General features: G+C 38.5%; 2 protein-coding genes across 4 annotated transcripts in view; one reads left to right on the top strand and one right to left on the bottom strand.

Moving 5' to 3' along the window:
- The window catches only part of ACBD5 (acyl-CoA binding domain containing 5), a 30,251-nt gene extending 19,457 nt beyond the window's left edge, over nt 1-10,794 (top strand). For both annotated transcript variants that reach the window (XM_066551996.1, XM_066551988.1), the window contains 5 exons: nt 1,811-2,087; nt 3,373-3,572; nt 5,098-5,148; nt 5,420-5,529; nt 8,805-10,794. In XM_066551996.1, the coding sequence (XP_066408093.1) occupies nt 1,811-2,087; nt 3,373-3,572; nt 5,098-5,148; nt 5,420-5,529; nt 8,805-8,817 (651 nt within the window). In that variant the 3' untranslated portion in view covers nt 8,818-10,794. The remainder of the gene's footprint in view (nt 1-1,810; nt 2,088-3,372; nt 3,573-5,097; nt 5,149-5,419; nt 5,530-8,804) is intronic.
- Nucleotides 10,795-14,242: 3,448 nt separating this feature from the next.
- On the bottom strand, nt 14,243-25,953 carry MASTL (microtubule associated serine/threonine kinase like). 2 transcript variants are annotated; one of them, XM_066560624.1, is made up of 10 exons: nt 25,869-25,953; nt 24,469-24,575; nt 24,005-24,140; nt 23,261-23,424; nt 20,858-22,090; nt 19,934-20,072; nt 18,450-18,464; nt 16,547-16,660; nt 16,355-16,456; nt 14,243-14,891 (listed from the first exon to the last, which is right to left on the bottom strand). In XM_066560624.1, the coding sequence occupies exons 1-10, from the start codon at nt 25,936-25,938 to the stop codon at nt 14,734-14,736; spliced, it is 2,238 nt and encodes a 745-aa protein (XP_066416721.1). In that variant the 5' UTR covers nt 25,939-25,953; the 3' UTR covers nt 14,243-14,733. The 2 variants fall into 2 exon arrangements, with proteins under 2 accessions (XP_066416721.1, XP_066416636.1); XM_066560539.1 differs by lacking the exon at nt 18,450-18,464.
- Nucleotides 25,954-27,982: the final 2,029 nt, after the last annotated feature.

The raw sequence follows: 27,982 nt of genomic DNA, 5'->3' as shown, positions 1-27,982 counted from the left end.
ACTGCTAATCTTAAAGCCTTGAAGCCTTCAGAGAATTTACGTGAGGAGAAGGCTTCAAGAACAACAGTACAAAGAAAAAATTGTAAAAAAAGGAAAATCAGTATAAAGAAACTAAGGTCTGTGTCCACAAATTAATGTAGGGTCTCATAATATGTAGGGGCCAGAATTCAGCTATTTATAACAAATGGGAAGTATCTTTGTAACAATTCACTTTTTGCTTGCCTTTTTCCTGGCCTGATGACTTCTGCACTTGTTTCTTAGAATAAATAAAGAAATAAGTGTTAGCAGGTGTCCTGTAGGCCAATGACTGCAAGTGACCTAGGTCTAAAGAAGTGGGGGATTACAAGGATTTCTGTGTTCTCTTCAGTCATAACGTACACCTCTGACTTCCCTATAAAATGTGAGCACCACCTGTGCTGCCATAGCTTTGACTGGATTTGTGCTCCTGCTGATTACTACTCATAATTGTAATCTTTGTTGGCTTTCTGGCCTAGACCTTCTTCAGAGGCCCAGATTAACTGTGGGCTTTGTAGGTTGTACTCAGAAACCTCATTTCCTGATTCTGGAGAGAAATGTGTGAATGGTGCCTGGGATCATAAAGGCCAGAGGCACTCAAATATTGCATCATTCTCTTGTATGGCTCTTTCCTGAGTATGTAGGGAATTCATTTTAACAAATCAAAATTCTGCCCAGTAATAAAGCATGTTGGGAAATGTAATTTGATAGGAGTGCTGCAAGCTGTCTTATCGAGCTGATTTCCCAACCTTGTGTATTGTTCAAGCTTGTTTGAGATTCTTTAATTGAAGCGTGTGGGTATTTGTCAGAGTTTCCCAACCTGCACAAGGAAAGTTCTAGTTTTGCACAAAGTAACTAATGTTCAGGCATATGTGAAGAAATACACAGGTGGAACTACAGGTCAATCAGTTCAAACTAGAAGAGGTTCACTTAGAGAAATAAATACAGCTGTTTCTTGGAAAATATGTAGCCAGCACTCTGCCCTTCAGTTCTGATGATCCAGAACTGCTACTTTACAAATTTGGGCAGTAGTTTCCATTTCACTGCGCCTCCTTTTGGTTATTTTGACTTCTCCATGAAGTTCTTTTTTGGCTAACTGAGGTCCCAAAGCTGCTTCAGCATATCCTTGTGCAAGGGCCTGTCCTTGCCCTGTGCCAAGGGCTGCTTGAACCACCCACCAAGACAGCCCCAGTGCAGAACCTGAACAGCACCTGTGTCATCCTTTTCTATTATCTTCCTGCAGTAGCACCAGTTTTGAGTGAGAAGTTGATAGAATACTCTGCCTTTCCTTTGTTTGCTGTGAGGTGCAGGTGCAGCCAAGCTGTTTGGAGCAGGCTGACAATAAGCTGTGTGCTCTCTTTGCTGTGAGTGCAAACACTGCCTGCTCGGGGCTGCTGACAGCATGGGCCTTCTGACCGTGCCTCCCAAATTCAAGGGAAGAGGCCATTTCACTGTCTAGGAAGCAAAGCCACTTTTACAGGGGAAAATTGAATGGTTTTAGACATTAATGTTCTCTTTTAGTAATTATTGAGTATTAGTGTATGTTGGAAATGTCTAAAGAAATTCCTGTGGTATCACTGTTGTGAGATTTCCCTGAAATGCCTTCTCAATCTGGAAATAACATTTAGACAATAGTAAGTATATTCTACAGGAAAACAACTGCTCCCCTTAAAAGAAGTCTTAATTCTGGGCAAAGTGTTTTCTTGATGTGAAAGTAAAGATGTTATTTTTTCCTCTTTAATGTTTAACTGTCATATTTTACAGAATTTAATTACTTGCTAATGTTAATTTGTAGCCCTTGGAGATCATCACATCAGCTAAAGGATCTTTAAAGCATTCATCCCATTTCTTGGATGTAGATCACAGTCCTCTGTTAGAAAATACGGATTTTCCAAGGCGCACTTGCATGACTTATGGGAATCTCCAACCTGGAAATACTGGAGAGGGAGTAGCTGAAGAACAAGGTGAAGTCAAATGTGGAGGAGAAGATGGCAAAGCCAGTAATGGGGGTCCTCACAAGGAGAAAAAAGGTGGAGAAAAAGCAGATTTCTACAGTGTCAGAAGAGGGAGAGGTACTGTGACCCTGCATTTTGTGTTCCCCACTCTCCTCACTGCCATAAATTACTGGTGTCTGAGAAGCACCTGTCAGCACTGTCCAGTGGGACAGTCATGTGTATAGTGCTTCTAATAGATAGATAGATAGATAACAAAATGCCTATTTTGTTTTATATATATATATATATACACACACCCTATATAATGGGGTGGATAACTTATACTCCAGCTGCTGCTTCTGGCACTTGGGTTTTTGGAAATGTAATCCTCAAAACCAGTCTGTGCCTGAGAGGAGTTTCTTTAGAAGTTATATACTTATTGTTAAAATACATATGCATTCATATCTACATATGCATTTATATCTCTGTGGTGGTTTATTTGAAACCATGGAATGCCATGGATACCAGTGACATATTGTTTTGTACATAATTGGAATGTTAGCCACACCTTTGAGTGATTCTGATACTATCCATTATGATTCTTAGAACTTAATGGTTCTTAATCACATAATAGCCCAGATGTTCAGTTTATGTTGGACCTCTGTGCTTTTTACTTCCAGAACACTTCTGATAGTGTCACCTACAAGAAGCACCATATTCCAGTGATATGATCTGTAAAGTCAAGGATAAAATCAATTTTTCTTGTAAAACCAAAAAAATGCAAAAAATACTTTATTTGTATATAGCATGTCTTTTTGTATAGCACCTCTAAGTAATCAGATTGAAAAGTTAAAAAGAAAATCCAAATGAAACATTTATGTTGAAAACTATTATAAAAAACATACTATAGTTAACTATTTCCTCTTCTCTGTGTTGTTGTTTTATTGAAGTTTGCTACTTACAGGCAGAAACATGACAGGCTAGTTTAGTGGTAGTTGTATCTAGTTTAAGGGAGTATTGCTGATTTCAAATAACTATCTTTTCTCTCCTCACTCTATTCCAGTGATATTTGTTTTCCAGCTGGAGACTTTGCCAAACTTAAAACACATACTAAGACAGATCTTACTTTTTACTAGGGCAGAATTTCCTGCTGAACTTGTCTGGTTGTGTGTTAGTAGCTTTTTGCAAATGTTCTTGCAGGTCTAGGAATTTGAATGATACTGTCACACTAAGGCTGTAGGGAAACATCTCAGATGGCATTTCAGTGACCTTGCAGTGCTGCTGAACCATCTGAATATAGCCTGTGACGAGGAGTGCCACGCTCCTGGGTGAAAACTGAGGGAGAAAACTTATGTTAAACATTTTCAGTAGAGCTGTAGCCCATTCTGTGTTTTGTGTTTCTGTTTTTCCTCCCTCCCAACAGGGCACAGACTTCAGCCTTTAGGAGACGGTTCCCAGGGCGGGCAGATGGGCAATGGAGGGGACGGCGAGCGCTGGGGCTCCGACAGAGGCCCCCAGGGCAGCCTCAACGAGCAGATTGCAGTGGTGCTGATGCGGCTGCAGGAGGACATGCAGAATGTCCTGCAGAGGCTGCATATGCTGGAGGCTGTTGCAGCATCACAGGTCCTATTCTTTGGAGTTATTTGATCACCTTTTATTAAATGTCCTTGGATAGTTTTGTGCTTTTTCATTAAAATTTTTGACAATGTTTTCTTAAACTGTAAAGACATTTCAGTCACATTTTGTAGTTGAGTCCTGCTTAGAATTTCCTATTAGTACCTACTCTTAGGAGCACAATTCGTAACTCTGGTACATGTAAGCAAAACCATGCATTTTTTACCTAGAAATTAACCATATGTTATTTCACTGATTTCTGATCAGACTGATCTTAGCCATAGTTATTGATACACATTACACGGGCTCTATATGGACACTCCACAGTTAATGTTGTTAGTGCATGATCCCACAGAATTCAAAGCATTTTCAAAGAAAGTGAGAAATTATCTTAGTCTTTCAGATGGTAAATGTTCACAGGCAGAACTTTAGATTCCATTTTTCAGATAGCAAAAGACTTGATTGTTCACAGTTTTCTTTTCTCATGAAGTAATGCAGCTTTATTGGAATTGAACATCACGTCCTCATCCAGCCAACAGAACTCTTAAGCAAGTGTAGATGTTATTGGTACAATGTTTCTTTTTTCTTTCTGTTTCAATATAACATGTTGTGAATATAGTTGAACCAGCAACCTGAAAATGTTTGGTTTTGTTTGACTTGCTGATATATTTTGATCTGCATGAGAATGAGCAAGCTGTACAAGCAATATCCTATGGGATGCACATACTCCAAATCTAAGGCAGCTACAGCAAAGGATTTATTAAAACTATAATTTTGCTGCATCACAGATATTCAAAAATCTAATATTTGGTTAAATACAGATTGGCTTTCTATCTTTGCCTGAGCAATATAAGTAGTAAAAGATTCTTCCCCAGCAGTTCATGGTGTGCTTGCTGTCCTTACCTAAGGAGAAACAGAAGCTTCTGTTTCATGTTTATGTAAATTAAGGAAGAATTAAAAAACCAGCTGCCTGGCTTTTGTGGAAGCACCACAATAGTGTATGGGAATAGTCTTGAAAAGATTCTGATACTTCCATTTCAGGATTGCCTGGAAGACATGGAACAGAGTATTCTCTTTCCTTTATGGTGTTAGACATGCCTGTAGCTGTAGCCCAGGCAAACTAAAGCAGTATTTTTGACCTTAGTAGAGACTGGTGTTGAGACATGCAAGCAGGCAAATTAAGCTGCTGCAATTTCTGCTCTGGGCTGGAACTGGGACTAGACCAGAGCTGAGAAAGTTGCAATGACAAGTTGAGCAGGGGAGCCTTCAAAAACTGTAAAGAGGTCCAGTGACACTGCTTCATTTTCTAAGACACAGAGAAGTGATAAAATTACTATAAAGAGTAGTGGAAACATGAGAGGCAAGTTAGCAGCTATGTGGGATGACATGGGGGTGGTTCTGTGCATTAAACTGTGATATATACAGATTGCAAAGCCATCACAAGATGAAAAACCTCATATTCTTGTTTTGTGAAGAAGAAAAATTTTAATTGCAGTTTCATTTTATACTTAAAAGTCTTTGTTTGTATTTAAAGGCAAAATCTGCAACACTACAGTCAAATTACCAGCCTGCCTCCTCTGTCAAGGTAAAATACTGTTTTTATGATGTGTAAAAAGTGTGAACTGTGAAAAAAGATTAATTTGAATATTTTATCTCTAGCTCTCGGTATGTGCTTTTTGTACTGTCTCTTCCTTGACTAGGAGATAAAAAATAATCAGTCTGAGGAAATTACTTTATAGATTAATCTTTTCTTACGTTCTTACTATTATTTTCTTTTGAAGTGATGAGAAGTATACAGGTGGTATTCAATATGTGCACACATATTGCTCACTGGAATTTTTCTCTGTTTTCCTTAGAAACCATCATGGTGGCCCTTTGAAATTTCTCCTGGTGTTCTAGCTTTTGCTATTGTTTGGCCATTTATTGCCCAGTGGTTGGTACATGTGTATCACCAAAGAAAGCGAAGGTAAAGATGTGCATTCAATTGAACACATATACTGTGTTAAACCAATAAGTAATATTGTCATGTTATTTAGACAGGACAGAAAATTCTTTGCCTTGCGTGTTTGTCAGTATGAGAAAGTATTGGTTAATTTGACTTTATATGTAGTATGCTTTCTATGTGGCTATTTTTGTTAAATCTATGAAATGTGATGCAGGATAAATAATTTTGAGCATACACAAGTTGGTGAGGCTGGAGAGCTTGGAAGCATCTCCATAACATTCTTTGATCCTCCCACTCCTCATATTTACTTGAGCCATTTTCACTGCTTTTAGACTTCCTAGTCCCGTTCTGCCATGAGAACTTTTTTTCCTCACATCCTTTATAGCTGTGCCTATCATTTCCTTCATAGAGTGCCATCTGTCACCTATATTTAACATTTACTAGCACCTTACTATGATATTTTTGTAACATCTACCTTGACTTCCTTCAGCTGAAGGGCAGTTGTACTCTGATTTTGCCTTTTCCCAACTCTCTAAGCATCAGATCGAGTGAGTGTTCTCTAGTTACTGTCTGCTTACTTCAGCCTCATGCCTGGTTCTGTTAGCTTAGTATGCGCTTGGCTTTTACATCTTTTTCCTCTGTCAGACTGCAGAGAGTTTGCACGTGTGTGGATCTTAGGAGAATTAGCTGAATTTGCTCTAGCTTTTTAATGTTTGCTAGTTTTCATGGTACAGTTTTCTCTCCTGTGGTAAGTCACAGAAACACAGGGTGGCTGAGGTTGAAGGAGGGCTCTACAGGTCATCTGGTCCAACATCCTTGCTCAGCCTTGAACACTTCAAAGCCGGCTGCCCAGGACTGTGTACAGGCAGCTTCTGATTGTCTCCAAGGAGGGAAGCTCCACCACCTCCCTGGGCAACCTGTGCCAGTGTTTCCTCAGAAATGCTCTAGGCCTTTGATCATCTTCGTGGCCCTTTGTTGGACTCTCTCCAGTTTGTCCATGTCTCTCATGTAGCCCGAAGCAGACAGAGCACTCCTGGTGTGGCCTCTCCAGTGCTGAACAGAGAGCAAGGATCACCTCACTCACTCTAAGGGATAATGCAGGAAGGGATGGTGTTGCAAGGGAAGCCTGTAACACCGCTGGCCTTTGTTGCAAGGTCACGTTGCTGGCTTATGTTCAGCGTGGTGTCCACCAGGATGCCCAGATCCTTTTCTGCCAAGCTGCCTCCCAGCTGGAGCATACCGCTGCCTGGAGTAGTTTCTCCAGTGCTGGACTAAGCACTTCCCCCTGTTGTATTTCATAAGGTTCCTGTCAGCCCATTTTTCCAGCCAGCTGTAGTCCCTCTGGATGGCAGCACCACCCTCTGGCATATCAGTCACTCCCAGTTTTGTGTAATTTGCAGGTTTGCTGAGGGTGCACTCTGCACTCTGCCTGTCATCCAGGCCATTGCTAAAGGTGTTAAACAGGATTGGCCCCTGTATTGACCCCTGGCATTCACCACTAATTACTGGCCTCCAAGTACACTCCTATCATTGATCATTGCTCTTTGGGCCCAGCCCATGGCTTTGTAAACAGTACAGCACCACAAAGGCTGCAAATCTGCCAGGGAGCTCCCCTAGCTCAGAGCTGTCAGCAGCAGCATTGGTGTTGCTGCACTGTCTGATGAAACCAGAGATTGCAGTACTGAGGCTTTCAGGCAGTTATGCACATTTTGCTCATTCTTTGCACCAGCAAATGAAAATTTCCCCTTGTCAGCAAGGACAAAGTTGAGGTGTTTTATATCTATTTCTTGTAATTATTTTACTTGAAGCTTCTATGAACTTCAGTGTTCTGCTAATTGCTCTTGCATGGCTGCGTTTTTTCCCTCACTCTGAACAGTGTGCTGTTCTTGAAAATCTTTTTTGATCATTTATTCTGACCTCTGTAGCATCCTCAATCCAACCACAGATTCAGACAGAAATCAGTTTTTAGAAAAGCACCCTTCCCAGCAATTTTTCTATTATATTGTTCTAGTAATTCAGTGCTTTGATGAATAAACACATGGTACATTGCTTTTAGTTTGGATTTGAGCAGCTTCAGTTTGCATCCATTGGATTTTCCTGTATCTTTATGCAGTTGACAAAGAGCCTGTAATGTGTTTTCCATGGTTACGTTTTGCTATCACCAGGTCATCTCATAATCTCTTGCTTAAACAAAACAAATGGAGCAACTGGAATCTCATTTTAAAATTGTTTTCCAGTCTTAGAATGATTCTTGTGGTTCATTGCCAAATGCTTCGGTTTTTCAACATTCTTTTTGAGTTTTGGACACCAGGATTTGTACCAGTGGTAATGCCAGTCAGTGTGAAACACAGAGATTGCATAGCCCCATGTTTTGTTTACTCCTTCATGTGTTGAGATGAACTTCAATAACTTCTATCTCCTTTAACAATGTGTAGGAAGCTGATCAAGTACACTCAGTGAGAAAACAGAGTTACAAAATGAGTCCTTTTCTCCTGTCCCGTGGCCAGTTTCAGCTTGTGCTCTTAGGCAAGGTGTGTGAGCTCTTAGGCAATAGCTGTTCTCAGTGCCTGCATTGACCCTGTCTGTGTACTTTTAGTTTTAAATTATGTGAAGGGTCCCTGCAGCAGAAACCACAAGTCTCTGCTACCATGCAAGTTCTCTTGTGCTGCAGCTGTGGAGCCTTGACTTCTAAACTCCTGTGCACAGTGCAGCAAATTCCCTGTACCTGGTGGAGGGACAGCCTTCTGTAAGCAAGAGCTTTGTGTTTAGCTCTTGTCCCTGGGCAGGGGTAGCTCAGCTCCATCCCAGCACCTCTTAACCTGTCCCTTGTTCCTTTATGAGGAACTCAATGCTGAAAATCTGGGTACTTGTACTGGAGCCTTCACCAAGAAGGCTTGAAAACCTGAATCCTAAGGTTTCTATCCTAAGATAGAAATATATTTTCCTAATAGTAAAAGTTGTCTAGGTTTGGCTCATGATTTTAGAACCCTCTAATTTTAAGTTTTATGGAGTCATGGGGAAAACAGCTCTTAAGTGTTGCTCTGCTGAGCCAGCACACCACTGACCCAGGGTCAGAGATTTTTCTGTGGAATTCCATCTGCAGATCCAAATTCTTAGTGAATTTTCTACTCCTTGGTGTAAGAGAACAAATTTTCGGGTATCTTGAAGCCCTGTTGTGTTTTATTGGAATGGAAACTTTTCACGTGTAACCTTAATTGATTTGTTTGTTCAGACAAATGAAAAATCATCTCATATATGAAGGTACATTAAACTAATTTATTTGTTTCCTCTTCTAGAAAACTGAACTGAGAATTCATGACTATGTTTAAGGACTTCTAGGAGAAGATGGCCCTGGAAAGCAAAGGAAGTCTGAATTCTCATAGAATCTCAGAATTTGGAATGATCTTCCTTATGTTACAGTAATATTTTGTACTACCTTTGAGCTAAATGTTTAAGGACTAATATTATTGAAACTTGAATGATTCACAGCTCCTAGGTAACAAATAAATTGAATAATTCCATCCTCAACACCATATGAACAATAATTATTTTGGAATGTGCTTGTGGATGGGCCTTCAGTAATTACTGGCCTGCTGATGTCAGTTGATGAAGACAGTAACATCTCTGTAAAAGAATAAATGAAAAATATGTAAAACTGCCACTTTAACATTGAAATAATTTTACAATCTCAAGATCCCTGCCTGTTTTTCCACAGCATTAGGTATGACCAGGTGAAAGCTCTAAAAAAGTATAAATTCAATACATTGTAAGCTGTTGGAAAAAAGACATTATAGCTCTGAGGAATTCAACTTATTATTTTTGCTGCTAAATTAGTGTGGGGCAATTTCCATATAAATTGATCAGAAATGAAGTTGAATCCTTCACTTATTCTGTAAAATTGTAAAGAAGATTTTGGAATTTGTATATATTCTGAAAGTTAGAGCCATTAATAACAGGGGGACTGTCAAATACGAGTTTGGAAACAGCATGTGGTACAAGGGATCCATGTAAAGAGGCTGCACCTTATCTTTTTAACTTTCCTAACTGTATTCTTGTTGACAACAGCTTATTTTAACTGAAATGCATAGTTTAGGCACAAGGTGCTTTAAAATGAGATGAAAACTAGCTCAGTAAGTCTAGCTTTAAGCTTTTAAAAAGCTCAGTGCACTGTAAGTTTTCTGTTGGCAGATAAATTAAAGTAAGATTTAATGTATTGTGGATTTTCCCCAAGTTACATCATGAAACATATCACTTCTGGTATGTCTTTCTTATCCTTCTACTTCCTCTCAGAAAAAACCTTTTCAGCTGATTTTGGAGCTGATCGTTTTCTTTTCCCCACAGAATATTTATTAACCCATATACAGATAAAGGTACAACCTTGTGAAGTTTGCTTGACAAAAGCATGCTTTACACTTAATTTTAAAATAAATTAATATATAAGTTGTATAAATCTCTGGAAAATGCAAATGCACTAAAATTAGATTTGACAGAAAACTTACAGTTTGCTATGAAGAATTATATCACAACATAATCCATGGTTAAGCTCTAAATATTCAAAAATTTCACCATTATTGATGTGCTTTCATTTTCCACCAGGACTACATCCTACAAATAATTTTTAGGGAACGTTTTTTTTGGTCCTTCCTGAAAATATTTTATAGTTTGGAAAACATTTTTCATATAAGCTATACTGTATAAAAATAAAATCACAGAATCTAATGTTGGTTTTACCAGAGAAATTTTAATCTTGTTTTTTAGTTATGTGAAAAATTTTTTTAGTTACTTTTCCCCTCTTCTGATTTTCTTATTGTAAAGCTGAATTAAAAAAATAAAATAGCTGTAACCTCTTTGAAGACTGCTGTAACAAGCAGATGGTTTCATGTGCCAGAGATGAGTTTTGGCATGAGATGTACTGAAAACTCAGGTTTGAACAAAGCTTATCCTGGAAGTTCTGCTGGGACCTGAAGCCATTGTGCCTGAGCTTAAAGTTCCTAAAGTGACTGATTTCTTATCGTAAGGGATAGAAATGATACAGGAAGGACACTCGAGCTTGAAGATCACATGAGAGCCCAGCCTCCTGCAGCAGCATGTCTTCTGCCAGGACAAGCCACCCTGGAGTGCCTCCCACAGCTCCTGTCACCTGTAGGGGTCGAGCTCTTAGAGATTGGACAGACATTCCCAAAGGTACTTAATTGTTAACCTCTCCCTGAAATAAATGTAGGCTTGTACTAACCTTGTTATTTATTCATATTTCAATAAATCAATCCCTTAATATTTTGTATTTTATCTTGGACTTAATATTTCCTAAATGCTGTACACCAGATGCTGTGTATGCAAAAGCCTGCTGGCTGTATCATGGAGAATCAGTCACAACCTGAAAGTTGTAATACAAAACATCACTTGAGTAACAATTCACTTATAACTCACAACTGGGCCCATCTTAAACTCACCATAATTTGAACAGGTTCCTAGTTGGCAGGTATTTCAGCTTAAAGGTAAGGAAAACTGGTTGTTTTGTTTTTTTATCATTTGCCCAGGTGCAAAGAGACACAGCTTTGATGTGGAGGCAGTAGCATAAGCAGATGGCTGGAGCTCAGAGCTGGGATACTCACACAGCTCCAGCCTGTGCTCTCTGCAGGAGGGCTGGGAGCCTAAACAATTCTGCACAGCACTGGAAGGGCCAGACCCAGCCCCAAACTGCACCTGTGAAGCAAACATCAGTCTGGTTTCCTGCAGCAAATCGGGCTTCACCTGAGAGGCAGAAGCTTGCTCTGTATCAAAGCAGATTAGACTTCATCCCTCAGAGCTGCTCAGCTGAGAGCACAGAAGCAGAGCCAGGCCTAAGTGTGTGCCTGGTGCAGCTGTTCCATCCTCAGGGCTCTGCTGCTTCTGTGCTGGGGCTGCGGCAGCACAGCAGGTGCTGAGGAGATGGAGCCACCATCCTTTCTTGACTCATGTCAGTTATGCAGAGGAGGAGACTCACACCCTGCAGGAGTTGCCACTCAGGACACTGCTCTCCTGCCATTTCAGTACACAAGTGTAGCTGGTATTAAAGCTTCCAGGCAGGGCCTAGCAAGTTATGAGCTAACTGAAGGGCATACAGACCTGTGCTGAAAGTAATAGGTATTTCCTTACTTAAAATCACTGCCTTTGCTGAGGTAGTGGGAAGCAGTCAGGGTTTCTTTGTGTAAAAATCCATCTGCCACACTCTCAGTAGAGGCAAGAAAAACAAGATACACAAGCAGCAGCACAACTGCACTATTTTATTTTATATATTTACACAAAAGTAAAGTGAATTTTCAAAGCATGAATTTTGAAGTAAGTGCAAAGTGAACTCTTGGAGAATGAAGTAGAGAGGAAAATAATGCATTTTATTGCCAGAGTAAGCATGTGGTAAACCCAGTCATGCTGAAACTGGAATCTCTGAGCTCAACAACACATGGCAGCACTTCAGCACCTTGCTCCCCAGACACTGCCCTATGTGTAGGTGTGCCCAACAGCACATAAGGGCTGGGAACAACCATCCAAAACTGCTGCTTCTGTGTAACCAAGTACAACACTGATCTCTCCAGTAGTTTTCAGATGTAATGGCTGATAAACTGTCTCCCAAGATAACCTGGAAGCTGCAGAGTTTATGTGTAGGTTGTGAACATGAAGTTTAGGCCTTCAGGGAGCACCATGTAACAGCTGCAGGACCTGCCAAGTGGTACTCTACAGCTTCAAAGGATCAGAAACTTTTGCCAGCCTACACTGTTATTTGTAGATCTTTACTAATAAGAAACACTAGATCTCTTCCAGCTACTACATTATACCTTTTAAACTTTTACCTGAGTTGACAAGGAATTCCATGTTGAACAATAAAGCTAGGATTCACCTTTTTACAAAAGATAAAAGCCCCACCAATCAAAACGCCCCACAACATCACAAATCTCAACAATCAACGTCTGACATTTAACTCCATGTTTGCTATAACCTGGATAAATGCAAGATAATTAAGAGAACAGGATATTGCAATATTTTCAGGGCTAATTCTGTGAAATTTAAATTTTGGACAGCAGTGCAGTGATAACTTTATATTAAACATTCAGATTTGTCAATTGGCCAATTTACTGTTCTACAAATTCTATGTTTTTGTATTAATCAACTGGTTTTGTATTAACTCTATGTTTTTGCATTAATCAACTGGTAGGAATACCACAATTTTCTTTTAGGATAAGATTTTTATAGAAGCTTACTTGACCATTGTAGATGATTAAGAACTATTTCAAAGGGTTAAAGAAGATAATACCAGTGCAACAAGTTTCTTCCACCTTGATGGGAAAGTGTTATACTGCCAAATGGGAACAGGTGTAAGCATTTGTAAAGCACTGAAGACAAAGAGCTGTTGTGGTGTTCAGTTTTTTCTTTCTTTGACATGTAATCATAGTTCATTCTTTTAAGATTTGCTTTCTTAAACTAGATTACTAGAAATGGAAGAATAAATTGCATAAAGTACCAGTGATTAAGGTACCCTCCTACCCCAGTTTATATATTCTAACAGTACACAGGAAAACCACTAAAGAACGTCTCATCACTTTCAGAGAATGTTGTCTATGAATACTCCTTCAGTAGTTCATTTGTTTGCACCTTTTCCATCATGTAACAATTGCAGCGTGACTGAACAATTTAGAAGTTCTCTGAAACTCCAGTCCTTAGGAAAGGGAGTGAAATTCACTGTATGTTTTGCAACTTGCCAAGACTCTTTTCACAAAATTGAATTTTCACAAGAACTGGATTGGTCATTCTGAGCTATTAAAAATCAGCTCTCTTTAGGTCTTTCTAGGAAACTTCCTTTTTCTTCACCATTCCCATTCCTTTCCCAGCAACCTGAGGGGACAGCAGAAAGCCTGGCAGACTCTGTTTGCTCAGAATTCCATCAATAAATCTTGTTTTCCAGGAAGCAGGGTAATGAAGGGACAACTCACTACTGCTACAAAAAGAGTCAGTTCATGAAACCAAAAGGCACTTGGCAAAAATCACTGGCAAAATGCTTGGCTTCTGGCACATGGCCCCTGGCTGGAAACACCATCTAGCACAAATGATCTTTAGCTAACATGTACTAACCTGAAAAATTAAAATCTTCTTTAAGTTAGAGATACATATGCAAGAAAAATACTGAAGGCTATTTAAACAGAATTATCTACAAATAAACCTCTAAAACCTAGCAGACACAAGATTTGTATTGCATTTAAAGATAAATTTAGATATGCTTCCCCCTAATTTAGGTTTATATAGAACATACACTTCTATTTTATATTCTAGTCAAAATCCAAGCTCTGGCTGTGAGTTTACAAAAGAGTCTATTAGCCTACAATATATTATAGTCTTTAATACTTGGCAGCTTCAGTATGAATACTGCTTGCTAGAAAACAAAAAATCACCTGTCACTTGTCATCTGACACAAAGGAGCACACACACACACTGGGCATTTTCTATATAAAACCAGTAACTGCTAAAATGCGTGTTCAGTCCAGCTTCCTACAGCCCAAGGGGTTACAACACAACAACTTAAGCAAAGCATTTGTTTAACAGACTTGCCCCAAGTATCCTCTCCCTGCCCCATTTCTCTAGGACAGGATAGTCTCCTGCCAGTCTCACATGCCACTTCTAGCCAAATTAACTTGGAATTAACTGTTGTACCTTCCCAGCCCTTCTTGGGAATAGGACAAACAGAAGACAAGACATTGCAATGCTGCATTGAGATTTCAGTTTTCCACCTTGAATAGAAATGATCAGTTTTATATAGCCCAGTGGATATATATTCACACTGCTCAGACAGGACTGCTCCCAAACCAGCTTGCCACCACAATGAACGACCAATAGCTAAGTTATTAATTAAATACAATTGCAATTCCTTTATATCCTTTCCCTATTATGTTTAGCTGGGAAATAACACCACACTTCCTAACTGGAATAATTAATTACTATTAAAAAGCCCCATTATTGCCAAAAGTTATTAGGTCCAAGAAACACAATGCTCTGGCCTCTCAGTAAGGTGCAGGAGATAACAAGTAGCACGAAGGCACTTGATACCAGTTTCATACAGTAGTTTCACTAAAGAATAAAAATAGGCTGGTAACTTGAAACACACTAAATTCAGCAAGGAAACTTAGTCAACACCAAACTAGGGTTACAAGACAACCTGTAAGTGTGCAAAACCATGGAGAATGTCCACTTCTCTCGATGCTATAAGCTAAATCCAGACACAGTCAGGTGCTGAGCATTGTTTCTAGCATCAAAGTAAGAGGTGTCAGTCTCATCATCGGGCTGAGGTATAAATGGCATCGTCTGGTTCTGGAGATTATCCCAGTCCACCCCGTGAAAGAGGGGGTGATGCTTCAGTTCTGAAACAGAAGTTCACATCAGCATGAGAAACTTCCTTATGTCCAAGCCCCACAGTCACTGTGTTCCCTCATCTGTAACTGTCAGTAGATTTGCTCTATATTCCTTCTCCAGAAGTTCATAGACATGCAAATTGCAATTGGGCTTTGATTACCCCCTATTTCAGTAAGATCAAACTGTTGGCTGGACAAGTGCAGATGCCACCCCCATCCAGGAAATCTGTTCCATACAGTTCCACTGAGCCAAAAGCAGCTTGAAAGCTGCTCTTACCCAGAAAGATTGAATTTAGAGAACAGCACAACATAACTGGGATTTCCCAGTACTAAAGGCTTCATGCTATAGTGAAAAAAGGGAGAGCACAAATTTGGGAGAGGGGAGAGAAGATGACAGTGATGGAAACTTAGGTACAACAAGAAAAACTTAATGGCTGTCCTGAAAACTACTCATCCAACTTCCCTTCAGTGGACTATAAATTGGACAAAGAAGCCAGATACAGTTGTAAATCTTGACAAAGAATGAATTTCAAAGAAGCTCAGATAGGAAGAAACCATTATGTCATCTGTTTTAAAATTCTGTCCTTGACAGGCAATTTAGATTTCACTCTAAAATCCAGAAATAAAGACAGTAACTTGTGTTTAACTAAAACACCTTCAAATTGCTTTTTGGGAACTATCAAAGCCACAGAATTTTCTGTTGACATAATAATCTTCATTCATAATCTTGTGCCTTCTCTATTTTAATTTGGCTTGATTTCAGCTTCTAGCATTTAGTCTCTTTATGTGTAAGCCTTTCCATAGTAATTTCCTTCTCTAGTGATTTCCTGAACAGTTCTCATAAGATTTCTATCCCTATTTCCAAAATATCTCACTCTAAATTTCTTTCCATTATCAACATTAAAAAAAAAAAACCATAACATAGTCACTGTTAACAATAGAAAATGTTTAAGCCCTTCTACAAGGGGGAAAAAAAGTAGACTTTGTACAGCATATATTTTCCAACTTTGTATTCTCCTATGCATTCAGCAGGAGACAGGCTGATTCCTAAGAAAAAACTGCTCTCTCTGAATTAACTGTTTGTTGTAGGAGGCTTCTCTCCCAAAATATCATCTTTTAATCAAGGTTCCCAATGTCATTTAGGTTAAAAATTCCAAATACCCATTAGATAAAAGAGAACTTTGGTACATCAGATATCCAACACTAAAAATGCATAGCAGAACAGCAGTAAAGCAAAACAGAAGTTCAATTAAAAAAATTAAAAACCAACAAAACAATCCAGCCCCAGAATTACCTTGTTCAGAAAGGAAAAACCCCACAAGAAATACAGAAAATACCACAACTTGTTAAGTGCTGTGGTACTATACATGGAACCTAGGGAGGCACTGAAGTTTACCAGCTTAAGTTTCAGGAGGAGGAGATCACCACTTAAAAATCTGCAATAAGTTACAAAGAACAATTTTAATACCAACCCTTCAGTCCAGCTCTCTTAGTAGTGTCAATTGTTAGAAGAAGATCTATTGCATTCTGGGCATTATCAGACAGCTTTTCTTCACCCTCAGGCCAGGGAATATCTACAGACAAAAACAGAGTTGAGTTGGTAACTCAAACTCTAAGACAAATATTGGAAATACATACTTGCCCTGATTACTGAGACAGATTACCTCTTTTCAAAATATTTTGGAAGACCTGTGTTGGTGTTTCATCGTTAAAAGGTGGAATTCCAGTTAGAAACTCAAACAGACAAACTCCAAGGGCCCACCAGTCTACAGCAGAACCTGGTAAAATAAATCCACATAATTACACTTACTAAAACGATACTTGCAAAGACTTTGACATTAGCAAAAGCTGAAGAATGTTTAAATTCTGCAAATTTCTTGAAGATTATGAAGAGACAAATTGTGTTTAATATACATGCAGATTAAAAATATATTAAAAGGTTTTTTATAGCCACTCTGCTCCTTAATTTATTATAGATAATACTGGGGTTTACTGATAAAACCAAGGGGGCTCTTAGTAACAATCTAATTATCAACTCCCAACACAGAGAATCCAGGAGCTAACTCCTCCAGGAGATTGTTTTGTGATAAGAAATAGATGCCTCATGACTAGAGCCTGGATAAGTGCTCCATGTTGCCATCCCTTCTCTCAGTTCTTTAAAAAGTCTCCAAAACTTCAGACTATTGAACTTCATTTTTGTTTGTCCAAATTATGATGAACATCATGAAGACAGCTTGCAGAAACGAGCCAGCACACACGAAGCTGGCATTACTTTCCATTACACTGAACCGACTGGGGCAATGTGTAGTTACTAGGTATCTCTGCTTTGTTATTAGATAGTTCTGGTTTTCCACATTCCAGGGCTTTGTCTTCTTGCAAATCTCTCCTATTAATGTACATTGAAACCAGCAGGCAAAGCAATCCCAAAACACCACTGCATGCATCCTAAGCTTCCTGCATCTTCAAGCCATGCCCACTCCACCATATAAAGAATAGATGCCACAATTGCTGTTAAAAAAACCCCCAAAACTTGGAAAGATAACAAATCTAATTGTTCTTGGCTTTTTTGGCATAGAAAAAAAACTAAGACACCTCCAAGCAAATGAATGTTTTGAGCCATTTCACAAAGACTGCTGTGAAGTTTAGAAATGCTGAAAACCAGAGTGTTAACCAGAAATTTAATACACTTTTAGCATGTCCTAACAGCAGTAAGAGTGCCCACCAAGCTAAGCACATCAAAGCAGTGAGTTCACATCCACTGTTGTTAAGAGTACCTGGATGTTCAGTAAAATACTCCCAGCTCCAGTCAAAGTCTAATAAGATCACAACCTGAACAGTGTAATGACCAGGTTTCAGCAGCAATTTTTCCCACACAAACTCTAACTAAAATTAGATTAACTCCTACCACAAACCTGCAATACAGGACCAAAGGACAGCATAAAGCTGTGCTGGGGAGGTTAAGGTGGGATATTGAGAAAAGTTTTTCCACCCAGAGGGTGGCTGGGCACTGGAACAGGCTCCCCAGGGAAGTGGCCACAGCACGAAGCCTGGCAAGGGCTCAAGAAGTGTTTGCAGGGACATGCTGTGACTCTGGGGCTGTCCTGGGCAGGGACATGAGTTGGACTCAATGATCCTTGTGGGTCTCTTCCAACTTGGGATTTTCTATGATTCTGTGGTTTAAAGCAAGAAGCAATAACACCAGGTCTTGAGCACCTGAACCTTCTTCACCCATAGGCAAAGTAAATGAGACTGACTGCAATAAAGTAAAAGGCAGCAATGAGAAAAAGTGGCTCTGGGTTTACCTCGTGTTAAACAATTTAAGAATGCTGACTTTCCTTCTGAAGTACATGTTTACATGTGTGATTTCTGATAGTTTAGTCACACTGATAGGATGTTTACTGATTCTGTGAGCATCACACATTTTCATGTGGAAGTATATTGGACATGTCTTTCTATACAGAACCATTGTTCACCCAAACAATGTTCTCAGAAACTGTGATCTGGTTATACTTTGACTGTTCAGTTATGCTGAACACTTCAGCTCTGCACAGAATATAGAAAACTCACCAGATACCAGAGTCCCTGCATATGAAAAGACAATAAAGTAAAAATATCACAATTATTGCCCAAAAAAACCCCATAACAAATACAAACATTGAATATCAAGTATGATTCTCCAAACAGATAGGAATGAAGATTTTTTTCCCCTAAGGTAGTATTCCACAATAAGGAAAGATGGCAATGTTAAATCTAAGTTAGAAACAAAAATAAAATAGTTTTGTAACATGATTAATTTAGGATTAAAACTACATTTACAAGCAGCTCAACATGTGGAATATTTAGTGAGGGAAAACTTGGAGTTCCAAAAACCCTGGCTTCACTGAAGGTAATGGGAGACTTGTAATTTCCTGACACAAACCCCAGACTCTGCAAGTTTTCACTGAAGTCCTGAAAACCCAGTAACCACAGAGAAATCAGCCTGTGAACAGGTTTCACATTTTCTAAGTAGCACTGATTACATTTCCAAAATATTATCCAGTTTTAACATCTGCCAGATATCCAGGAGTCCTAAATGGGAAGTGCAAAACAACAACTACATATGTTGAGCATTTTCAATTTTTACTGTTAAATCTCTTCAGAGAGTTTTAGTTAATTTATATTAGCAGAATTTTATTGCTCCACAGGATAGTAATAACTACCTCTCAATTAAGGTCTCTCTGTGATGTAATTGTCCCAAGATTTGCAGCTCTACAAAATAGTAGTATACTTTTGGGGTGGAAATAAAATGGAATTATACATCAACAACTGTATTAGAGATAGATGCATTGCATTTAATTTTTGTTAATGCTTCTTGCAATTTAGTGGAAAACTGTTTCAGACTTTTTGTTAACCTCAGTGGATCTCAGAATCTGAGACAAAGAAGTTTATGCCCTTCAAAGTTGTGCTATTTTAGTATAGTATTTTGAAAACAAACAAACAAACCCAAAAAACCAACCTCCAAAAATTTGAGGTTGGCATGGCTATTACTGCACCTTTATACAGAAGATCCTGTCAGATGTCTGGAGGGTTTCATGAGGGTTTCATGAGGCCACTGAACTCAATAACTGATTTTAAGGCAACTTCACACAATTGTCTGGCTTCACATAACACTTTAATATCAATAAACAGAAGACATTCTAAAAATAATTGAAGGCTTAAGCCTTTCACTCTAAAATTTCCCCTTTCCCATCCCAAAGAATCTTTAAGGGCACTCAGGATAACCAAGTTGTTACTCCCAAGCCACATACAAGTCTCAGGCTGCCAAAGCAGCTTCCAATACTGATTGGCAGCGAGCCTGCTGGTGAACAACTAAAATCTTTGGTTATGAGAAACCAGTAAAGGAATGGAAGGAGCAGCTGAAGCAAACACAGCCACCCATGATGGCAAAAGCTTAGCACTAGTTATTTTTGAAGAATTCCCAATCTTATTGCTTGAAGGGTTTACAGTTCTACAGACATTTAGAAATGTCAAGTGCCACCTTTCAAGTACTGACAGATGCTGCTTTGCCTTACCATGAGGCTGTGTCAAAAGCAGCTCAGGTGCCAGGTAGTCTGGGGTGCCCAGGATTCGTTCACCTTCTACGGGGGCAGCTCCTCTTCGGACACTCTTTGGAGTCCTGTACGGTGTGCCAGCATCGCCCCGGTAAGGGGTCTGAAAAGATGGCACAAGGACTTCAGATGTCAAACAAAACCAGCTCAGAAACTCCCAGCTCCAGGGATGTCACAGATGTAATAATTGATACTTAAGTTCAAGCCAAGAGCAAGTTACAAAACATTCCCTGAAAAGCATGTGTGAAATGTGCTTCCATTGCTTTATCTCAACAGTCTTGAAGCATAAAGATGCCTACCTTTTGAGAAACTTCTCCTTAAGTTCTTCCTCTATTATCACATCAGCAGCTATCACTGTTCACATCAATCTTTGTAATAGGCTTGTAACTGCCACTTGACAGAATACACTACACCATCACTTTTAATGGGATTAAAAAAGAAAAAAGTAGCAGGTACAATGGCAGTTACCAGCAGCTGAACAGCATTCACACTGTCTTGGGAAGAGTGCAGGATAACAAAAAACCCCCCCCCAAAAAACCCCCACCCACAACAAAGACTTCCCATTACATTAGGAAACCTATAACACTGCAAGACAAAATAGCACAGGCTTTTTAAAATCAGTTCACTGTAACAGCAAAGATTTCTCAGAGATGGACAGTCAATGCATGTTGAGCCAAAGGCAAACCAGTGAACATAAAGCTACTGCTAAATTCTTACAGATATTATAATTTTGGCCACACAAGTGCAGCAAGTGAAACCCTGACAACAGAGGTCATTTTAACAGACTGCCTCAAACTACTTGAGTCTTCCCTAAATTTACCACTGAAATAATTTCAGGTCCCTAATGTCCAATTCATGTACAAAGTTTCCATCTGCATCCTTACCTACCTGATAGACCTGATATGATCTTCCTTTCTGTAATGGAGTGATAGCTGTTGGGTAAGAGCCACTGCAGGCAGGTGAAAGATCCATTATATCTAAGGAAGCCAAGCTGCATGGCTCAGATATATTGGATAGATTGATTGGACTATTATAACTCCGAAAAACAACAGCATTTTTTTTGAAGAGACTCAGCGCTTCCTTCATCTTTTCTGAAGGAGAAGATACTGTGTCAAGGTAAGTTTCTTCCATGTGTTTCTGGTCATGATCCTTTTTCTGATGTACTGGCTTGCAGTCCTGGACTGTATGTGCCTCCTCTCCATCCTGTGAGAGATGGAGATTATTTTGGGACTCTGGTGATGTTATTAGCACATCTTCAGGTTTTGGTTCCTCAAAGGAGAGGTCTTTAACACTTCTGTCCAAATCTAAAAGCTGTTTTTCTAGATGGCTTTCTGTAACAGACACTTCAGGAAGTAAGTCAGAATCTGCACTGAAGACATCTAAAGGTTTTTCATCAGTGACCAAAAAACTTGAGTTCATGTACTCCTTTTCATCATCCTTTCCGCAGTCTGCATCCAGATCACACATAAGATTTTTAGCTACAGTTGGAGTAAGCGATCTTTCTACTGTTTCCTGGTTACTAATAAAACTCTTAACTTCTTCCTTGCTTTCACAGGTGTCACATAGGCATCCATCATTACAAAGCATTAAGGATTGAATTTCTGTTGTCAAACCTGTCCCTTTGTTTGCAGGAAATTCTGAGATCTGACAGCCACGTTTATATTCTGCATTGCTTTTTTTAACATAGTTAAGCTCCTGACAAGGACTAGTGTCAACTGATTCAAAGCTTCTTTTTACACCTGGCTTTTCAAACATTACTTCCTCTTTGACAGGCTCATTCTGCCTTGAAAGTGACTGTTGTAATCTGGAAGTCTCCACTGTTTCATAAGTCATGTCTCTTTTATTTACAAAGACTTTTTCTTTCCAAATCTTATTTTCAGAAATACACTTTCTTACTACTTTCACATCCAGAGTGCTCACAGGAGTATCTGTTATATCCAAACGTTCACTTCCCAGCTTCTGCCTGCTGCCAGACTCATTGCTGGCAATGGGAGAAATGGCAGACTCGAGCTCTTTCCTCTTTAAAACTTCTTTGCTATTTGGCAACATAGCATTTGAAAGGAGAGCTGACCCACTGCTACTGGTTTTGGATGTTGTAGAACGAGGTTCATCTTCACTTTGCTGCAAAAAAGCATATTAAGTATCAAGAAAAATATGATTACAGCATTATAGAAATGTTTAATTTGAAATACTTTATTACAGCCTCCATAATGAAATGCAGATTTGCAAGTGCTACTTATTCTAACTACTACTAGTGAAAAACCATACTTCAAAATATAAAAAAAAAACCCAAAACCAAATAAGGCACAAAAGAAGTCAAATTATCAAGTTAAGAATATAAAATAAGCTTACTATAATACAATAGAAAATTACATATTTTTAAATGCCAAAGGATGAAAAAATAGAGCAATTGATGTTGTATTTGTGACTTTATTTTAAGCAGTTAAGCTACAGAAGTTTTCAGTTTCCAAGAAAGTTCAAGGAAAGAACCCCATTATAGTACCCCGTGGTATATTACACTTCAGAGATGACAGAAGGAAAATCTGATGTCCCTAATGTTTTGATAACACAATACTAAAACCAAGGCTTAAAAACCAGATAAATACAGAATAATAAATTGTTTTAAATGTAAGTTGTTCTGTATGCTCTAAACAAGAATCATGGCAAGGAACTACATAGCATAGCAGCATTTTCTTTTAGGTTTGTGTTTGTGCAGAATTTCATGAACACATTAAAATAGGATAAAATATTTTAGGATAATATTTTATCAGCTATAATTATTGGTGTTAGGTTAGTTGATTCAAAACACTTCAGTAATAAAAGCCTTAAACTTTTCAGTTTAACAGCTACTAGAAGTTTGAAGTGGATTTTATTGTTTTCCCAAGTTCTGTCTTTTAAACAAATTCTTTCACCCACGATGCTGAGCAAATGAGCTTTAGGGACAAGGTCAGGTTCCAAAAAGCCACTGCTCCCAGCAGTGCCCACCTTGTGCAGGATAGGGCTAAACCAGTGATGGTCAGTGAAGCCTTCTCTTTCGCTCCTTTGCTGCAGGCTCAATAGCATTTGCTTCCCCTGTTATATTGCAAAGGACTAATATTTGTTTGAAAGAAAAGATTATATCGGTTTGACCCAAAATCCTACTCTATACCAATTAGAATGCCTGCTCCTTCTACTGTAGGAAAGTTTCTCAACACTTGAAATAACTGAGGCAAGTAGAGTAAATAGAAGACATCTGCATACACAAGTACAAACTAATTTTAATTTAGAAGGGGAGGATGAAACAGTCCTGACCTCTACACCTTTCCCGCACCTAGGGCTGCTCCAGTTTTCTGATTCCACACTGGACAGGTGTGTGTGAGACTGACTGGAGGTACCGAACCTGTTTCTTGACTGAAGCAGAGTAGGAGTTAAACTCCTCGCTGGCATCACAGGTGTTAATTGAGAATTATCCAGATCTTAAGAGAAAAAGAAATTCAAATGTTGATACAAACAGGCAACTGACTTCACAGTATGTTAAGCTTTCACATCAAAGGAAGCTAAGGAAAGCCATGTTGACAACAATTTCTCTTGTCATCTTTCTTGCATAGTCAATTCATATATTTTTTGAATTACGAACTTGCCAAGAATGTAAAAGCAGTACAAACATTAGCAGCATAGCTGCCTTCTTTCTCATTTCAGGTTAGAAATGAGAAAGCAGCAAGAGAAGACAATTTAAAAGAAAACATAGATTGCTATACTTAACAATTTCCTCTGAAAGTATGTCAAGAACTGACACTATTTCCATAAAATGTTAAAGCGTGATTTTGAATTCAGGGGTCATGACTTGAAAAAACCCAATCAAACAAAACCACTTTAGAAGCTGACATAAGTAGTAGGTGAAAACATGTCATATGTAAAGCACTGAAGGAATGGTGGAGAGCAAGACACCAACAGAATCACACCTTTTATGAAGTGGGTCCAAACTACTCACATAAAATTAAAAGACCACAACCTTACAGCCAGAGTATTCCTCAGCACAAGGCCTGGTATACTCACGCGTTTTGAACAATTTAGTTGAAAGAGGGGTATTTTCCTTTTGGGCCATAGGGACAGGAGAAACTGCTCCATGCGGACTGCCAGATGTTGGACTCGATCTGTGCCCTGGCACTTTCATTCCTACAGGAGGAGTATACTAACAGGCAGAAAGAAGCACAGTTAAAAGTTAATGGAGTCTGAACAAATTCTCAGTCCAGGATTGAGAGTGTAACTTCACTCTTTCTTTATGTTTGCATTGGAGCTTGGCCATACTCATAAAAAAGTCAGCAATTCAAAAGTCCAAGATAATCACATCAGAATTTCAAAGTACTCTAAACATATCACAAGTCATTCTACCAGCTGGCAGAAGAAATACAAGAATAGCCTTATCATGCCAACTGTTGAATTTAAGATAGTAAATAAACTAAAATTAATTACTTAAAAGACAGTGAAAATTACTTACAAAGACAGTGCAAATTACTTACAAAGCCCAGAGAACTGATAAGAGACAACAATTGTCCTGGAGTACGTGAATAGTCCTGTTTTGGCTTTGCCATTGATGGGGTAGTAAGGATATCTATCATATTTATCTCTACAGAAAAAAAGAAAACCCAAAATCAAATAGATCAGGTTTTCATTTTGATATTAAACAAAGGCAAATAGTTGCAGACATTTATTTAAGTTTCATGAAGCCAAAGAAAAAATTGAGTCACATACTCAAAAAATATACATACAAATGAAGCCACCAAGACCAACTGAAGACTTACCTGTACATTCTTACTTAACAAAAAAAGATGTTTTTTCTTATACATCCATACATTTATACATACAGAAGTTGTAGAAGCCATATTTCTTCTCCAACACACTATGCAAAAAGCACTACATTTTCTAATTTGATATCAGCTTTGGTTTTTAGACAGCAGTTCCAGCTTATGGCTTGTGGAATAGGATACTAAATTTGACTCCTTTTCCAAAAGACATCTCAAAAAAGCTACACAAGAATTTTTCACAGGTGAAAATTCAACCTTGGATACCTTTTTTTTTGCTCACTAGCAGTAAGTAGCTTTAAAGCTTTCATAGAATGTTCAACTAGAAACAATAACCTGTTCCATTAGAACATCAGTTAAAGCAGTAGATCATAAAAAATAAAGAACATCTAGGCTTTTCCTTTATATTCTTAAAATCATGAATCAAACTCCATAGACAACTCTGAATTTCAACATTCCTTTAACCATATAAAAAGGATGTACCCTCCAGCAGCTGTCTGAAAAAACGTGAACTGGTGCTGTGCAGCATAAGTTTGGATGATCTGGCTAAGGAGGTACCAACCAGCTCAGAAATTGGCTATTCACCTTAGCATCTGCAGCCTGTGCCAGACAGTCATGACTATTCAGCTAAATTCTCTGCTTGAAAAGAGAACATTCACATGCCAAAGCACTGAGCTGATCTTCCCCTTCTCCCTCAAACTAATGTCTGGAATGTCCCAGTTAATTTATTGGAAATTCATTTATACAGGACCAAGAGACATGAACTGAAGGCCAGAAGTAGTCAGAGAAACAGGAACAAGCCAGAATTATTTATTCACCCATTGAAATCTCCTAGCAGACCTCAGAAAACTTTGAAATCCATATCCCTCCAAAGAAAGGGCTCTAGATCATATTTCATACATCCTTGTCTCAAAGAATAAATATTTTACCTTCTGAAGTGGAATGCTAAGAGCATGTAGCTAATCAATACTTACCTATTAGAAATCAGGTATTACTGCAACATTTGCACTTATTTAATTGAAAGGTGCCCTTGATAGGGATGTGAAGTATTCAAGAATATGGAAATGTGATGCAGAAATACATTTTAATACAACCAAAAGGATAGAAACAACTCTTACCTCTGTTCAGAGTAACTCTGGAAAGCCCAAAGTCTGTCAACTTTATATGTCCCTGATTAGAAATGAGCATATTGTCTGGCTTCAAATCCCTGAAAATATGAATACAGCTGAAGTCAGCAAAAAGAGCACTGAGCAACATGAAGAAAGTTCACTGGCCAGAAACACTCATTACAAAACATTGGTTAGAGCTGCTTAATAGTAACATCTCCTAGCCAGCAGAAGATTCCAGTTTAAGGAACATATCAAATGAATCAAATATATTTAGCATTAAATATGGCACAAACATCTCAGGCTTTGTAAAAATCAGCATGCATGTCAAGAGTTGCATATCTTGTGCTTCAGCAGGCTTGACAAGCGTCCTTCACAAGTAGCACCATCATAACATTCACTCATGTGCATCTCCTGCAGGTGACAAGCAAACCTCCAGCAGGAGTTTTCATGTGTGCTCTCTGCAGCATTGCTGAATGCAAAAGAACCCTCACTCTGGGGGAGCATCAGGGTCACCAGTGTCCCTTTGTCCCACAGGCCCAGGAGTGCAGTACCCAGAGGGTTCCTGAACCATCACAGCTAATCCAGCACTGGACTGGCAAAGAGCTGGCAGGGGAAAGCTCTGTGGGTTTGTGTGCTCAGCACACAGGCACATATTTGATTTTAGCCATTGTTTCACAGCATTGTTGCAGTGCACACGTGCAAAAACAGCTTCCAGGAGCTCCAGCAAATGAGGTGCCTGTGGAAGCTGCCACAATGAAACAGTGATGGTTATGTGTTAGAGTGAAAAAATAAAAAACCCAAACTACCAAATTCTTATTTGTAAGAAAAAAAAAAAATTCACCTGTGGATTATTCCATGCCTATGAAGATAGTCAAGAGCCAATGCTGCTTCAGAAATATACTTAACAGCCATTTCTTCATCAAAATATCCATATATATGGAGAAGAGATTTGACATCTCCACCAATAAGGTACTCCATCACCTGTCATTCAAGCATTTTAAATTTAAAACACATGTCAAAATTGGAAGTAAAATACAAAATAACTTTCACCCCTAGAAAAATATGATTTCAAGGACCAGAAGCAGAGAGAAGTACCTTTGTTCAAACCTCATTTCCCACACATTACTTTTCACTTGGATAAAATAATTAAAGTGTCATGTAACAGCAGGCATTAAATATTTTCTTTCTGTAGACTATTTGCTTATTTTATTTGCCTAGATTACTTTTAGAAGCTGATTAAAAAGCTGACTACAGTTTTTGAGAGTCAACTACAGAAAATTTTCTATATTATAAATGTTATATATTTCTATATTGAATATTATGTATTTTAACCTATATTTATATTCATATATTAATCTATATTTAGTTTAATATTCTATATTTCCATAGTATAGAAAATGAAATACAAAGCATTCCTGTGCAACTCAAGGCCTGAATCCAAAGACCACCTATTTTATGCAAATCAAAGTATCTCAATACTTTATCTTGCCATCATTTATACACAATATTAAATTAAGACCTGAGCTTTGTGAAATAAGTACAAACTATCAAAAATGCAGTGAGAGTTAGTGTGCAATTAAGACACATGAAAAAGAGTGGGAAAAACATACACCCAGTAGACCATTATGCAGACACATTATGATTGCCCATGTCATACTCAAAATAAAATAGAAGTCAGCAATAAAACAGAAGTCAGTCAAAATAAAATAGAAGTCTGAAACTCACTCTTTGATGTCAAGAAGGCATTTATGGGGTTTTGGTCAGGAAATCTCATCTGTACTTACAGTCCAATACACAATATTCTTCCACACATATATATAAACATACATATATATAAACATATAAAAACACACACACATATATATATATATATAAATACAAATACACACATGTCCAGACATGATTTTAGCATCTCCTTCACAAATCCTTCACCCTGAAGTCCTCTACTTCATGCAGCAGTTCTGAGACTCCAGAAAAAGAAGCCTTTGCTTACACTCAAAATGCATTGTAGGAGTGCATAGCAACCTTGTCTCAGAATTTCATCAAGCTGTTCCCTGTGTGTGCTTACAGCAACCCACACGAATTGTGCCAGACCCTTTGCAGACAATCTGAATCCTTACATG

This window comes from Molothrus aeneus, chromosome 1 (assembly GCF_037042795.1).
Source record: "Molothrus aeneus isolate 106 chromosome 1, BPBGC_Maene_1.0, whole genome shotgun sequence".
Classification (NCBI taxonomy): Eukaryota; Metazoa; Chordata; class Aves; order Passeriformes; family Icteridae; genus Molothrus; species Molothrus aeneus.
Note: the sequence above shows the minus strand (reverse complement) of the source record. Positions and strands in the feature narration are given on the sequence as shown.